The 14834-nt window shown below is 42.2% G+C and overlaps 1 protein-coding gene across 1 annotated transcript in view; it reads left to right on the top strand.

The window, feature by feature from the left end:
- Positions 1 to 423: 423 nt before the first annotated feature.
- esyt1a (extended synaptotagmin-like protein 1a) overlaps positions 424 to 14834 on the top strand; it is a 112231-nt gene continuing 97820 nt past the window's right edge. Inside the window, exon 1 of the mRNA XM_080183254.1 lies at positions 424 to 1275. Coding sequence (XP_080039380.1) covers positions 949 to 1275 — 327 coding nt within the window. The 5' untranslated portion in view covers positions 424 to 948. The remainder of the gene's footprint in view (positions 1276 to 14834) is intronic.

The raw sequence follows: 14834 nt of genomic DNA, 5'->3' as shown, positions 1-14834 counted from the left end.
TGTGACCGCTAAAGTGTACGCCAACAGGGAGAGAACACTGTGCTCTCACCCCTAGCCCCCACTCCCCACCCCATATGCCCCTCAACTCCCCCCATCCTTACCCTCCCCGCCACCCTACCCCCACCCCCACCCACACCCCCAGTAATGTTTCAGACTGAGTCCAGCATAAATTTGCAGCTGAGTGTGTAGATCAGATTTAGTTTGGGTAATGACTGTCAGGGTGGTCTTTTGAAATGTGTTTTTGACCTTTTAAGAGGCAGTGTGTTGGGGGTCGTGCCGCGGGTGGTGTCTGAGAAACTGTTGGCCACTTTTCAGCTACGTCTTTAACAGAACAATTTTTTTTATGCGACAGAGTGAGCGGATGTGACGGTAGAACTTTTTTTCAGTTGGGGGAAGGTGGAGGCTGGCTCTGCGCTTTGCAACCAAACTTTCAGATACTTAAAAAAAACATATAAAGTCACCATAATAAACTCTGCGGATATAGGCTGAATTTTTCTCCACGGCTTTTGAGTGAGTTGAGGGGAAAAGCAATGGTTAGCAATGAAGTTGAGATTTGAAGCCGCTTACAAAGATCTTTGAAACAAAAAGCATTTCTTCAGGATGCGGCTGGCAGCAACGCCCTCTGGCAAGAGGCTATAAGAGGGAGGGAAGAGGAGGTTGGCTTTCACTTTTTGCTGCTGCAAGGCGGCAGAGTGGTGTTTGTCCTGCAGCACTGCGCCTCTCACTCACTCAATCAGCTTCCGAGCGGAGGCTTCGCTATTTTCCGGAACCCGCTTCGCTGCAGTGAGGGAGGAACCCCAGCCGCTCGCGCCGAGATGACTTCTGCTCTTCACTGAAACTGGTCCACTTATTTTTTTTCATTTAGTGTTGCTTTTGTTGTCTAGTTTTATTTCGAAATCCCTTTTTTGTTTGTTGGTCCCTAAGAGAGAGGGAAAAAAATATCACCTCATGGATCGAAAGCCCAGCGCTCGAGAGGAGGGGGCGCCCACCTCAGTTAGCGGGACTCCTGAGAAAGCCAGGGCTTCGAGCCTGGCCGTCACCGACATGATGGCACTGTTCACCCGCTTCGGCAAAACGCTCCTGTGGCTCATGCTGATCTATCTGACCGGTTACTTCGGGCTGAGTGTGAGCTTTCTGGTTTTCGGGCTGGTACTGTGGATGGGCTGGAAATTGCGGAGGGAGAACAAGCTGAACAAGCTGAGGGACGCCTTCTATCTCCTGGAAAACGAAGAGACGGTCACCAGAAAGAGAGTCAACAAGAGCCTTCCAGCCTGGGTAAGGGACAGCCAGCCAGCAGGCAGTCACCCTGTGCAGAAAGTACAAGAATCTTTTAGTTACAAAGTTTTTCTCACTGTATCTTTGGGGAATGACAATCCCAGTCAAATATTTTTGCAAAGGGAGAGGTGCGCCGGTCCTAATGCTGGAGCTCCAGTTCTGCGTTCGTATCATTCCTCCAAAGATCCGCAGCAATAAAAGACAATTTAAACATGTTACGGATGCACGTTATAGAAAAAAGTACCGTAAATAAGGTTAAATGTTGGTGTTATTCACAGGTTTACTTTTTTACATGGTTTAAATTGTGTTTTTTATACATAAAACCTAGTCCTCTCCACCCCCCCCCCCCCCGCCTCATGACGGATGGTTTGGCATTGTATTTCTGTAAGAAGTCTGACAACACCAGGTTTTAGTCCAACCGATTTATTTGATAGTAAACTCACAAGCTTTACTATCAAATAAATCGGTTGGACTAAAACCTGGTGTTGTCAGACTTTTTACTGTGTTTACCCCAGTCCAACGCCGGCACATCCACATCAATGTATTTCTGCGCAGAGAGGTTGCCAAGTGGTGGGGTAGAAATTCCAATGGGGTGACGTCATATACCTTTTTCACAGTGCATGCCTTTCTTGATGCTATGTATTTTTTTAATTGTAGCAGATTGTAGGATGTTTTCTTTTTGATTACATCTGGTAGGATTTTTTTTACTGCAATGTTACTGTGCATGAGGCACCGAGCGTGGAATGTACCTTTTCTTTCTAATATAGAGCAGCTCGAAAGCAAACATACATCTTTAATGTGGTTACAAGCTTGCAGTTCAATGGAGCATAAAAATTTCGATCCCAGAGATTGCATCCATTGACTGTCCCATTAAAGTTGAACTAACTGTATCAATCACTGCTATAGACGTAGAGGTAGTTAATCTGTGAGCCGTGGAAACGATAGCGGGTGCAATGTTTGATTCCCCCCGTCCCCCGCTCTCCCCATCTTTTGAAAAATAATAACATTTTGGCAGAGTCTATACCTTTCATTTTTGTAGGATCCGCTGTCACTGGATGGTGTTGGTGCACTAAAGCTCTAATCCACTGAAGCATAAACGGATGGGATTTATGTTCCCACCCTGATTGCTAATGAAGGGACGAAGTAAATGCATTTTGCTGCAAGGAGGGAGGGAATATTAACAGACCCTACCCACATTCCCCGCCACCCCCCCCGTATGATTCAAAATATGCTTCATGCATTCCCCAGAGGCCAAGAAGCCAGCTTACCTATCTGACTTCTCTGCTCGTGTGGTATGATGCAACCCTGGGGGCTGGGACAACCAAATAACTTGAGTAATACAGGAATTTATCTCCTTTCTCGATTCTCCTGGCACTTGATATATGTATGATCTGTATGCAGTAGGCATTTGGCTTTTTGCAGTCCTTTCTTTGAAGGCTGCAGTGCATCTCACTGCTCGATAGACCCCAGGTATGAACCTATATTGCACACGCCATGGCACAATTAGGGAACAAATCCCATCTTCTTTTAGTGTCTAGGATTAAATAGATGCTGATCAATGTTCCCTCAGTGCAGACACTCATTGAAAAAATCACTGTGATGTTAATGAATTTCAAATTGGAACCTTTACCTGATTAAAAAAAATCATTTCTTTATAAATTTCAGGTGAAGGATGTAATTGAGGAAAAATACTTCTGTTATGCCTCATCAAGCTGAGGCATACTATTGCTAGAGAATAAAACATTTAATTGTGCCATCCAGTTTTAGCATTGAGATCTGTCAGGTCAGATACTGTAGAGTAAAGCTTCCTTTAGTTTTCCTCAACAATGTCCCTCAGTCTGAACCCCAGGAGAGCACCTCTTGATACATTAGTGAGACATTTCCATTTAATTATCTTGTGGTCTTTCTGAGTAATATTAATTGAATGAATTACACCATATGGACAGTCTCTGATACATTATCACACTGTGGCTATGAAATTTCTCTTTTAGCAATAATATCTATATTTTTGTGATATAGAAGGAATATGTGAGTTATGGGAATGCAATTTTGTTGATTATTAAGAAAAACAAGGTTTCTCCCATTTTTCATGGAGAAATTTCATCCTGTTATCTTTGATAGCATGCACTCTACGTGGTAACAGATCTCTATATTTCATTAGCTTTGCATTAACAAATATTTGTGGTTTTGTCATGAGTAACTCATTTTTTTCCTTCTCAAACATTTGCTTAATGTGTTGTGAAACAGCTATTCCTTGAGTACTCTTCCTGGCAACTGGCTACAACTAAAATCAAATAAAATGGGCAATCAACCTGCATTCCACCACCATAGCAGTACTTCCCCCCCCCCCCCCCCCCAAGACTTGTTCATTTTATTTCATCTCTTCCATCTAACCAGTCTTCAAGATGTTTCCTCTCATCAAATCAAAGCTATCAACTGCTTTAGCATAATTACGACATCTGCATTTTAAACAGAGGACATCCCTCTCCTTGTTGCTGGTTGAACATTAACATTAAAAAAACTACTTGTGGGCAGCACAGTGGTTAGCACTGCTGCCTCACAGCGCCAGGAACCCAGGTTCAATACCGGCCTCAGGTCTGTATGCAGTTTGCAATTTTTCCCCATGTCTGTGTGTGTTTCCTCCCACATTCCAAAAATGTGCTTGCTAGATGGATTGGCCATGCTAAATTGCCCCTTAGTGTCAGGGGGATTACAGTGATGGGTGGGATTGTTGTTGGAGTGAGTTCAATGAGCTGAATGGCCTCCTTCCTGTAGCGATTCTGATTCTATTTGTGTTCCTCTCAAATTCGGATGCTATTTTGCAACTAACTTTGACTTTTATCCTACCTTTTTTCCCCCAAGGTCCTTGAATATCTTGGTTCTAATTCATTCACTTTCACCCGCGTTCTTCCCCAACATATATGCCTGAACATGCACTTCTGGAATGTTTTTAACAGAGGTGTATTTTGTAATCTTTTCACTAGGTGCCCAAACTAAAAGAAAAGTGGCCCACAATCTAGGCCAGCATTGTGTATGTATGTCCACCCTCCCCCACTTTGAGCTCCTTGCAAACATGATTACTGTATTTCCAAAAGAGTTCATATGCTCTTTCACCTACATTTTCAAACCGCTTCACCCAGTTTAAGAAATCTGATACCTGCTCTGTTTTATTGTTTGTTGAGCATTCTGATTTCCTCATGATTCTCATCATCAGCAACAACCAGTGACACAGACTAGCGTAGCAAATGACTGCTATAGGAAAGTGGAAATCATACTTTTTCCAAATATCTAAATAAAATCATTAATGCCGAGAACATAATATTGGAGAAAAGCTCTTCAATTTCAATTAAAAGTTGTTTGGAGATTAAAAATCCCATTTCAATATTTTTTAAAATGAAAATCAAAACTGCTCTAATTTTCATTTACATACACTACGTAATTAGACTTATTGTACCGTATTGGGTAAAGTTTAATCAATATTCATTTTTGTGCAGCACTTCATCCACTAGATCTCTTCTGCTCCCCATGGTCCAGCATATTTCCTCTCCACCACCAGGACTATACATGATGATTTGATGCATTAAGATAATAAAAATGTTCAGCTAGGTTGGGAGAAACTAGGTGGAGTAAACTGCCAGGAGGTAAATGTATGTTTCACTTATGCAGGAGCAATATGTGTGTAATTGAAAATCCACTGTGGAGCAGCTTTTCAATTAATTTTCCCCTGACTGCTGCAGTCTGAAGCAATGTTTTATTATTTATGTGACATTAACAGATAGTCTTGCCAAAGTTGGTTACATCACTATCGTTGAAATATTGACATAGGAACATATGTTAGTGAATACTAAAACTCCCAAGTCACGGACTGAGTAATTTACTGATGCATTGAAAAGTCATGCAGAAGTCTAGTATGTGCCCCATGCAAATGGAGCAGTTTACTTTCAATGTAGTATAATGTAATGAGATTTGTTTTACTATTAATGCCTTGCATAAATGTTCTTGGACAGATTTCTTGACTTATTTTATGACATATTTACACTTTTAGTGGATCAGGGAAAGGGGTTGAAGGGTGTTGTACAAGTTTGTGGAGGAGCCCTGAATATTCTTTGTGAACCCCTCCCTCCCCACAATTGTCTTGACCCCCACTTGTTCCCATTTTTGAAAATACAAAGCATCGGTTGAGTGAATGAGGTGGATACAGTTCAACAGTAGTCCCCAACAAAAGGGAATTTGATAAATTCTGGAAGAAAGAAATGCAGAAATGTGGGTAAAAAAGCTGAGGAGTGGGACCAACGAATGCTCTTCAAAAGAGTCATAGATAGACTTAAGAGGCTGAATGGTCCCCTGTGTTGTATGATGTTATGACTCTGTCTGAGGAACGCTATAGAGATTCTAATTCCAGTTTTGGATTATTTGCCATTATTTTCAGATTCAAGCTTTTTGTGTAGTTATATTAAGATTGGAAGTAGAATTTAATTTTTAGTGTGAGTTTAAGTGTCGCGCACACAATTTGCAGACTGAAAGTGGAGTGTCATGTTGGATTGGAATGCAGATCTTGGAGGTCATAGATCATAGGTTCAAAGACTTGTCTGAATACAGTGTTCCATGATTTTTTTATGATAAATTATTGTAGCAATGAGATTTTGAGTAGCCATAGTGTTCAAACAGAGGAGCATTGACCAGGAAGCTACTGGCTTGAATCTAAGGTCTGGTGAGATCAATGGATAGTAGATAATTATTCTGTGACAAAGGTGAATTTGTGCAAAGATAAGTAAACACCAGTGATACCCTAACTTGTCTATCTGAAATCAAAGAGCTAGTGATCAATGAAATTCAGTAGCAACTGGTTCATGAATGACTGAGTCGCATCCAAAATGGATTAACTGAGAAAGGCTGTGCAAGTTGCGTAGATCGGCAAAGTATCTGGGAAGTGATGGTATCCTCAGAGGTGTATAGATGTGCTGCTGATGTTATAATATCTCAGATATTAAGACATTTAAAAGAAATGGATAGTAGAAGATTTGCAGGATATCTTGTCCTCTAAGCGCGAGAGATTTGTCAAATTCAAATTTCAGTGATTTGCTTTCTTATCATTTGAAAGATGCTTGCCAGAATGCTCTTGAATAGAATCATTATAACAACCTTAATAGATGTTTTGTCCAAGAGTCAGTTTGGTTTCACACTAAACTTGCACCACTGACATCTTTGCACTTGCTCAAGTGAAAAGGGAATGCTATTGAGTAGAATTGAGTTAACTATGTTTGTTGATCTCATAAGTGTCCCACAGTGAATAGGCAAACATTATGGGATACCCTGGCTAAGTTCAGATGGGTTTGTCATGTTTGACAGCATGGCCAAAGGGCACCATGATCTCAAAATGCCTTCTTTACAAGTTAGCAGCGGAGTGAAACAAGATGATTTGAGGAGTTTTAAAGTGCCATTTTGTGAAATGCATCACAGCTGTTTGATAGCCTGGCATCTGCATTAGATTCAGAGCAAGTAGCAATTTTTTCAAACTGAATCCGTGGGCAAAAGTGAAGATTTGTGAAGAAAACATGCCTGCTGATGGCCACTTCTTGCTGACTTAGTCAGGGCCTTGCGTCCAATTATTCATAGAACACTACAGCGCAGAACAGGCCCTTCGGCCCACGATGTTGCGCCGACCAGTTAAAAAATAATGACCCTCTAACCTAAACCAAACCCTTTCCATCCATAAACCTATCCTCGGATCTCTTAAACGCCCCCAAACTAGTCGCATTTACAACTGCAGCAGGCAGGGCATTCCAATCCCTCACCAACCTCTGGGTAAAGAACCTACCTCTGACATCTGTCCTATAACTACCACCCCTTAATTTAAAGCTATGCCCCCTCGTGCTAGCTTTCTCCATCCGAGGAAAAAGGCTATCACTGTCCACCCTATCTAAACCTCTAATCATCTTATATGTTTCAATAAGGTCCCCTCTTAGCCGCCTTCTTTCTAACGAAAACAACCTCCAATCCCTCAGTCTCTCCTCATAGGACCTCCCCTCCATACCAGGCAACATCCTGGTAAACCTCCTCTGCACCCTCTCCAAAGCCTCCACATCCTTCCTATAATGTGGGGACCAGAACTGCACACAATACTCCAAGTGCGGCCGCACCAGAGTTTTGTACAGTTGCAACATGACGCTGTGGCTCCTAAATTCAATCCCCCTACCAATAAACGCCAAGACGCCGTATGCCTTCCTAACAACCCTATCTACTTGATTCCCAACTTTCAGGGATCTATGTACACATACACCTAGATCCCTCTGTTCATCCACACTATTCAGAGTCCTACCGTTAGCCCTATACTCTACACATCTGTTATTCCTGCGAAAGTGAATTACCTCACACTTTTCCGCACTAAACTCCATCCGCCACCTCTCGGCCCAGCTCTGCAACTTGTCCAAGTCTCCCTGTAAACTAAGACACCCTTCCTCACTATCTACCACACCTCCAACTTTGGTGTCATCAGCAAATTTACTAATCCACCCAACTATACCCTCATCCAGATCATTTATAAAAATTACAAACAGCAGTGGCCCCAAAACAGATCCCTGAGGCACACCACTCGTAACTGAACGCCATGACGAATACTTACCGTCAACCACCACCCTCTGTCTCCTATCCGCCAGCCAATTCCTGATCCAATTACCTAAATCACCCTCAATCCCATACATCTGCATTTTCTGCAGAAGCCTTCCATGGTGAACCTTATCAAACGCCTTACTAAAGTCCATATATACCACGTCAACTGCCTTACCCCCATCCACCTCTTTGGTCACTTCCTCAAAAAACTCAATAAGGTTAGTAAGGCACGACCTACCCTCCACAAAACCATGCTGACTATCTCCAATCAATTCATTACTCTCCAAATAACTATAAATCCTATCCCTAATAATTTTTTCTAAAACCTTGCCCACAACAGAAGTAAGACTCACCGGTCTATAATTCCCGGGGAAGTCTCTGTTCCCCTTCTTAAACAATGGGACAACATTCGCTGTCCTCCAATCTTCTGGCACTATACCATGGAAAACTTCTTCACAATGTACCTTTCGCCCCTGGGCTTTACCATCAATCTTGACAAGAGGGGAATGATTTTTCACCGTTATAATGGAACCATAGCATCAAGCTGAAGGCCAACAGCTGAAAACATCAGTTCACCTGCCTTGGGAGCATTACTACAGCAGGCATCATAACAATATTATAAACTGTAGGGTAGAGGCACATGTTGCATTTGAAGGCAGCAGGATTGAGTGTTTCAGAAGTGTTTCACGAAGCCGTTGATGGAAATCGAGACGTACCAAGTCGTGACTCTTGCCACTCTTCTGTACAACAGAGATATGGATTGTCTGCAGATGCCACCTGAAGAACTCGAAGCATCATCGTGGATCATTACGTTGTGGCATGATCACATAAGGCACAGAAGTTCTCAAATGATAACACAAGCAGCATACAGTTAATTATGAAGATGATATGGCTTCAAATGGTCAGGTGATATGATCCAAATGGACACTAACTTGCCAAAGTGCTTAACAATGTATGCAACTGATGGTCAGCAAAAGCATAATTAATCTGCTTGAAGACAGTTCTGAAGTTCTTCAGAATAAACTGGAAAGTAGTAGCCACAAGTCATTGGAGATGGCACAATCTAGCCTAGCTGTCTTCAAGATGATGAATGGCATGAAAAGAACAGTTGCAGGACTCGGAATGGAACATTGGTGATTTTCTGTCTTTCAAGATATATTGTAACAGAAATCAACAATCTGAACCACAGCTTTACCAATATTGTTAGTGTCAGCGATGTCCCTTTGAAACTATTTTGAGGTTTCACAGGGACAGTATCAACATCTATCACAGTCAATTGAACAGTCATTAAACACACTTAACATTTGAATAGAACAATTTATAAGCCTGGATCAAAAGCTGGCTCAGACTGTTTTTGCTGAGATTCAGAAATATTGCTGTCATGGGAAACCCTGCAAACTTCGGTAACCACTGCAACTGTACAGTGGAGTTTTTATCTTGCAATGCAACGTTTTTTTCCAAGACCAGTTTCAGTTATTGATGCAAATAGACTGCTTAGAGTAGAATGTGAACATTTTATAAAGTCACATCTTGTGATGTTCTATATAGAATGATTGACTGTGCTTCTGAAATATTAGGATACAATAGTCGAAGATAGCTGTTCAGTCTTGGGTCCAGGAAATAAAAGTTAACATTAAGCTATAGAACTCCCTTCCTACCAGCACTGTGTGTGCGCCTTCACCACATTGACTGCAGTAACTCATGGAGGCTACCACCTTCTTGAAGCACAATTAGTGATGGGCAATAAATGCTGGCCTGGCCAGCCCTGTGAAAGAATTTAAAAAGATGCATTAGGCTAAGCATGTGACTGGAATGGTGCAGACTACTCAGTTGAGTCTGTAGAGATTGTACAGAATTATTTTTGGTACATCTGTATCCAATGAAATCAATACTTGCAGGCCTGATATTGTTGTATTTTCAAAATTTGCAGGAATGTTTCTGTGCAAATTGGATATAACCACCTCAAACATCAAGCCAGAAAGTGAGATTAAGGAGAGGATTAATGATGAGCAGCGAAATGAATAAAAAGAACTGTGTGACAATACTAGGAAGAAAAATGTAAAACAACAAGGTTAAGTCAAGGAGCAAAAACAGGGAAGAAGAAATGTGACTGAATTTTCCATGCTTTGCATTCCCTAGTGATGTAGCAGAGGGATGGAGATTTGCAGAGATGCAGAGTCTCTGCTTCCTTTATGTTGACCTGGGATTTGCAGCACTTTCTCGGTGTTTGATGGGGATAGGGGTGAGGGAGACTGGGGTTACAGTTTGACTCTCAATAATGAAATTGGGGATGGGAGGGGTTTGGGGATTGCAGTGGAACCTTGTTTCTCCTTCACCTCACCCAAGACCAATCAGAAGAAGTGGACCTTTGGCCTTGTATCTTCAGCTCCTGACAGAAGAAAAGACCCAAACAAAGTTATCCCAGGAATATGGATTTGCACTGGAGGACTCTGACTTGCTGTTCCTGAACAGCAGTCAGGAGGCTTGAATGCCAGCAAGCTTCCTCAGTGCTGGGCAGTGCCAGGTGATAGACTAGAACCTTTCTAAATATCCTGAACCTGCAAATATGAGCAACTTTGAGTCATCGCAGATAGCGTGCATTTTAGTTATGCTGTGCCTGCCAGCTGTCCAGGCGCAGACATAAGTGGGATGTGGAAATTGGCTCTGAATTTATCAAATTAAGAGTTTTTCATAATTTGCGGCTTAATGGATTTTCACAATTCAAAAACTTGCATTTCAGCACATGTAATAGCAAAAGTATATATACTGTTGTTATAGGTGCTCAAGGTCTTACTGGAAAACGCAAGCAATGGCTAGGCTAAATTGAAAGTTTGATTCCATGTCTGTGTTGGCTGAAGCTGATCTCAGCTAAAATGGCAACATTGAGTTTGGGGTTCAGTGTTTGAGAAGGGCAGTATCAGCCAGCAGCCCCTACTGAAAACGCACATGCTTTAGCATTGAGTGAGGAGAACATTGGGCTTTGTTAATTCTGTGGTTCCACTGCCCAGGTGTATAGAAATGAAGCACTTGGGCAAGGTATTAGAAGGACATTACCTGTTAGTTGTACTTAAGAATGGTGGTGCAGTGGCATTGTTACTGGACTAGCAATCCAGAGACCCAGGATACTTTGGGGACCCAGGTTAAAAATCTGGGCTTAAGTCTACCGATGACCACGAAACCATTATCTGGTTCGCTAATATCATTTAGGGAAAAAAAATCTGCCATCCTTGCCTGGTTGGACCTACATGTAACTCCAGAACAACAATGTGTGTTAAATGCCCTCTGAAACAGCCTAGCAAGCCACTCCATTGTATCCAACTGCTACAAAGACAACAAAAATCAATAAAACCAGACAGATCAATTGGCACTGGAAATACAACAGCAAACTCAGTCTTGTTGATCCTGCACAATCATCCTTGCTAATATTGGAGTGCTGCCTCGCAGACCAATTAGGCAATAGCCTGACATAGTCATACTGATAATGTCCCAGACACCGTTACTAGGTATGTCCTGTCCCACCAGTAGACCCAGTATTATGGTGGCACAATGGTATACAATTGGGAGGGAATTGCCCGGGAGTCCTCAATATTCACTCTGGACCCCATGAAGTCTCACGGCATCAGGTCAAACATAGGTAAAGAAACCTCTTGCTGATTACGATGCATTGTCTCCCCCTTAGCTCCTACATGCTGAACACATTTGAAGAAAGCTGCACAGTGTATTGTGGGTGAGAGACTTCATGTCCATCACCAAGAGTGTCTTGGTTGTACCACAGACCAAGCTGGCCAGATCCTAAAGGATGTAGCTGTTAGACTGAAGTAAAATACTGTGGATGCTGGAATCAGAAACAAAAACAAAATGCTGGAAAATCTCAGCAGGTTTGACAGCATCTGTGGAATTGCTGGCTCTATTCTCTACACAGACGCTGTCAGACCTGTTGAGATTTTCCAGCATTTTGTTTTTGTTGTAGCTGCTAGAGTGGGTCTGCAGCAGATGGTGAGAGAAAAACATACTTGACTTCATCCTCACCAACCTGCCTGCCGCAGATGCATCTGTCCGTGACAGTATGAGTAGGAATGACCACCGCACAGTCCTGTGGAGATGAAACCCCATCTTCACATTTGAGGATGCCCTCCATCATATTTTGTGGTACTATCGCTGTGATAAATGGGATAGATTTCGAATAGATCTAGCAACTCCATGAGGCATTGTGGGCTATCAGCAGAATTGTACTCAACCACAATCTGCAACCTCATGGCCTGGCAGCATATACATAGGAACATAAGAATTAGAAGCAGAAGTAGGTAAGTTCAGCCCTTTGAATGGCGGAGCAGGCTCAATCAGATCATGGCTGATCTCTCCCTGGTCTTCAATCCACCTCCCCACTTGTTCCCCATATCCCTATTTTTAAAAATTAGAAATATGTCTATCTCCCTCTTGAAAACATTCAACAATTCAGACTCCACTGCAACATAGGACAGTGTGTTCCATAAATTCACCACCCTTTGCAACAAGTAGTACCTCCTCCATTTTAAATTGACCGCCTCTCACCCTATACCTGTGGCCTCTTGTTCTAAATTGCCCCATAAGAGGAAACATTTGGGCTACATTTATTTATCAATCCCTTTTAAAAAATTTATACACCTTGATCAGATCCCCCTCATCCTTCTAAACTCCAGCAAGAACAAGCCCAAACTGTTTAATCTCTCCTTGTACGCCAACCCTTTCATCCCCGGAATCGATCTGATGAACTGCCTCCAATGCCGCTACATCCTTCCTCAAATGAGACCAAAACTGGACACAATACTCCAGATGTGGTCTCACCAACACCCTATAGAACTACAACATTTCTCTACTTTTACACTCTATTCCTTTTGCAATAAATGCCAACATTCCACCTGCCTTTTTTATTACATGCTGTACCTGCATGCTGACTTTCTGCGATTCATGAACACAGACACCCAGATCCCTCTGCCCAGACACATTTTGAATCTACTTTCCATTTAGGTAATAATTTGCCTTTCTATTTTTTCCTGCCAAAATGGATAACCTCACACTTATCCACATCAAACTCCATCTGCCAAATTTTGGCCCATCCTCCTAGCCTATCCCCACTCTACCCTTACTATCAGCCAGGGATCAACTCTGATTCAGTGAACAGCGCAGGAGGGCATGCCAGGAGCAACATCAGGCACGCTGAAAATGAGGTGTCAACCTGGTGAAACTACAACACAGGAATACCTGTGTGCCAAACAGCATAAGCAGCAAGTAATAGAACTATGTAATTCCACAACCAATGGATCAGATCTTAGCTCTGCAGATTTTTAATCAGTAAGGGAATTGAGGGTTATGAGTATAAGGTGGGAAAGTAGATGTGAGGATTACCGTATCCAATCAGTCATGATTTTATTGATTTGGCAGAGTAGCTTTGATGGGCTAAATGGCAGGTCAGTCCTGTTACATACAGTTGTGAATGGTGGTGGACAATTGAGGGACACATGGCAGGAGGAGGCTCCACAAATATCCCCATTATCAATGATATCAGTGCAAAAGAAAAGGCTTGAAGCATTTATAACAATCTTCAGCCAGAAGTGCCAAGTGGATGATCCATCTCAGCTTCCTCTAGAAATCTCCAACATCACAGATGTCAGTCGTCAGCCAATTCAGTTCACTCCATGTGATATCAAGAAACATCTGGAAAGAACTGGATACTGCAGAGGCTATGTATGATGATTTTCTAGTAATAGTACTGAAGGCCTTAAGCTCCAGAACATGCTGCACCCCTAGCCAAGCTGTTCCAGTACAGCTACAACAAGGGCACCAATTGGCAATATGGAAAACCGTCCATGTATGTCCTGCCCGCAAAAGCTGGACAAATTCAATCTGGCCAAATACTGCCCCATCAGTCTGCTCTCAATCATCAGTAAAGTGATGGAAAGGGTAATCAATAGTTCTATCAAGTGGCACTTACCCTGTTAGGGGCAATTTATCATGGCCAATCCACGTAACCTACACACCTTTTGTAGTGTGAGAGGAAATCCACGCAGACTCAGGGAGAATGTGCAAACTCCAGACAGGCAGCAACCTGAGGCCGGAATTGAAACTGGGTCCCTGGCTCTGTGAGGCAGCAGCACTAACCACTGTGCCACCCATGCTGAAAGAATTCTAACAGCTCGATCACAAGTGTGTAGATTTCTTTGGTTGACATCTTGATCCAATCTCAGCAAGTTGTTTAGTAAATGGCTGACACTACACAAGAGGCAGGTAGAGATACATGCTTCATTCATCAATCTTTCCAGTTACACAAGCTAACCACAGATCGCAGTAAAAGCGGAACAAGCTGGCTGGAATATTTCCTGGAATCATTGGTTATAAGTAACAATCACTTTGCTTATCAAGCCGCTCCCTATTTACATGCTTTTGATAAAAACTGACTGTTTCGAGGTCACTGGCTTTTGGCTCCTGACTTCTCTTAAATGCTGTTTGTGGTATTAGCTGGGATTTAGTGTTACGTAGATCAAAGACAGATGGTGAAGCAGAAAACAAGCTTTTCTTTAATAGTAGGTTTATTCACGGAAAGCAGGGCTACAGATTCCTGCCTCCCAACTACTAACTTATTGTCTCAACCATCTCTCTTTATACTCCTTTTTGAATTCCAGTAAAAAATAAACAAATGGACAATAACTAATTGATACCCCTTAAAGGGGGCACTGTAACAAAAAAAACAAAACTTTTAAAGGACCTGGTCCTTTAACAACATAACCAACCCTCCATTAATATTTGAGAGATTGATGGAAAGTCATTTTTAAATTGGGGGGGAAAAAAAATAAACAAAGTTGTTTTTGGTGTTGTGGCCCACATAAGACAGGGAAGGTCTCAAGTTCAATTCCTTATGTGTGCTGATCTCAGCTGGGACATTAGAGGGAACTTTACAATTAACTTCATCACTT

The sequence above is a fragment of the Carcharhinus amblyrhynchos genome, unplaced genomic scaffold (assembly GCF_965287045.1).
Source record: "Carcharhinus amblyrhynchos unplaced genomic scaffold, sCarAmb.v2.hapA chromosome_202, whole genome shotgun sequence".
In the NCBI taxonomy this organism is placed as follows: Eukaryota; Metazoa; Chordata; class Chondrichthyes; order Carcharhiniformes; family Carcharhinidae; genus Carcharhinus; species Carcharhinus amblyrhynchos.
This window is presented reverse-complemented; position numbering and strand designations above follow the sequence as displayed.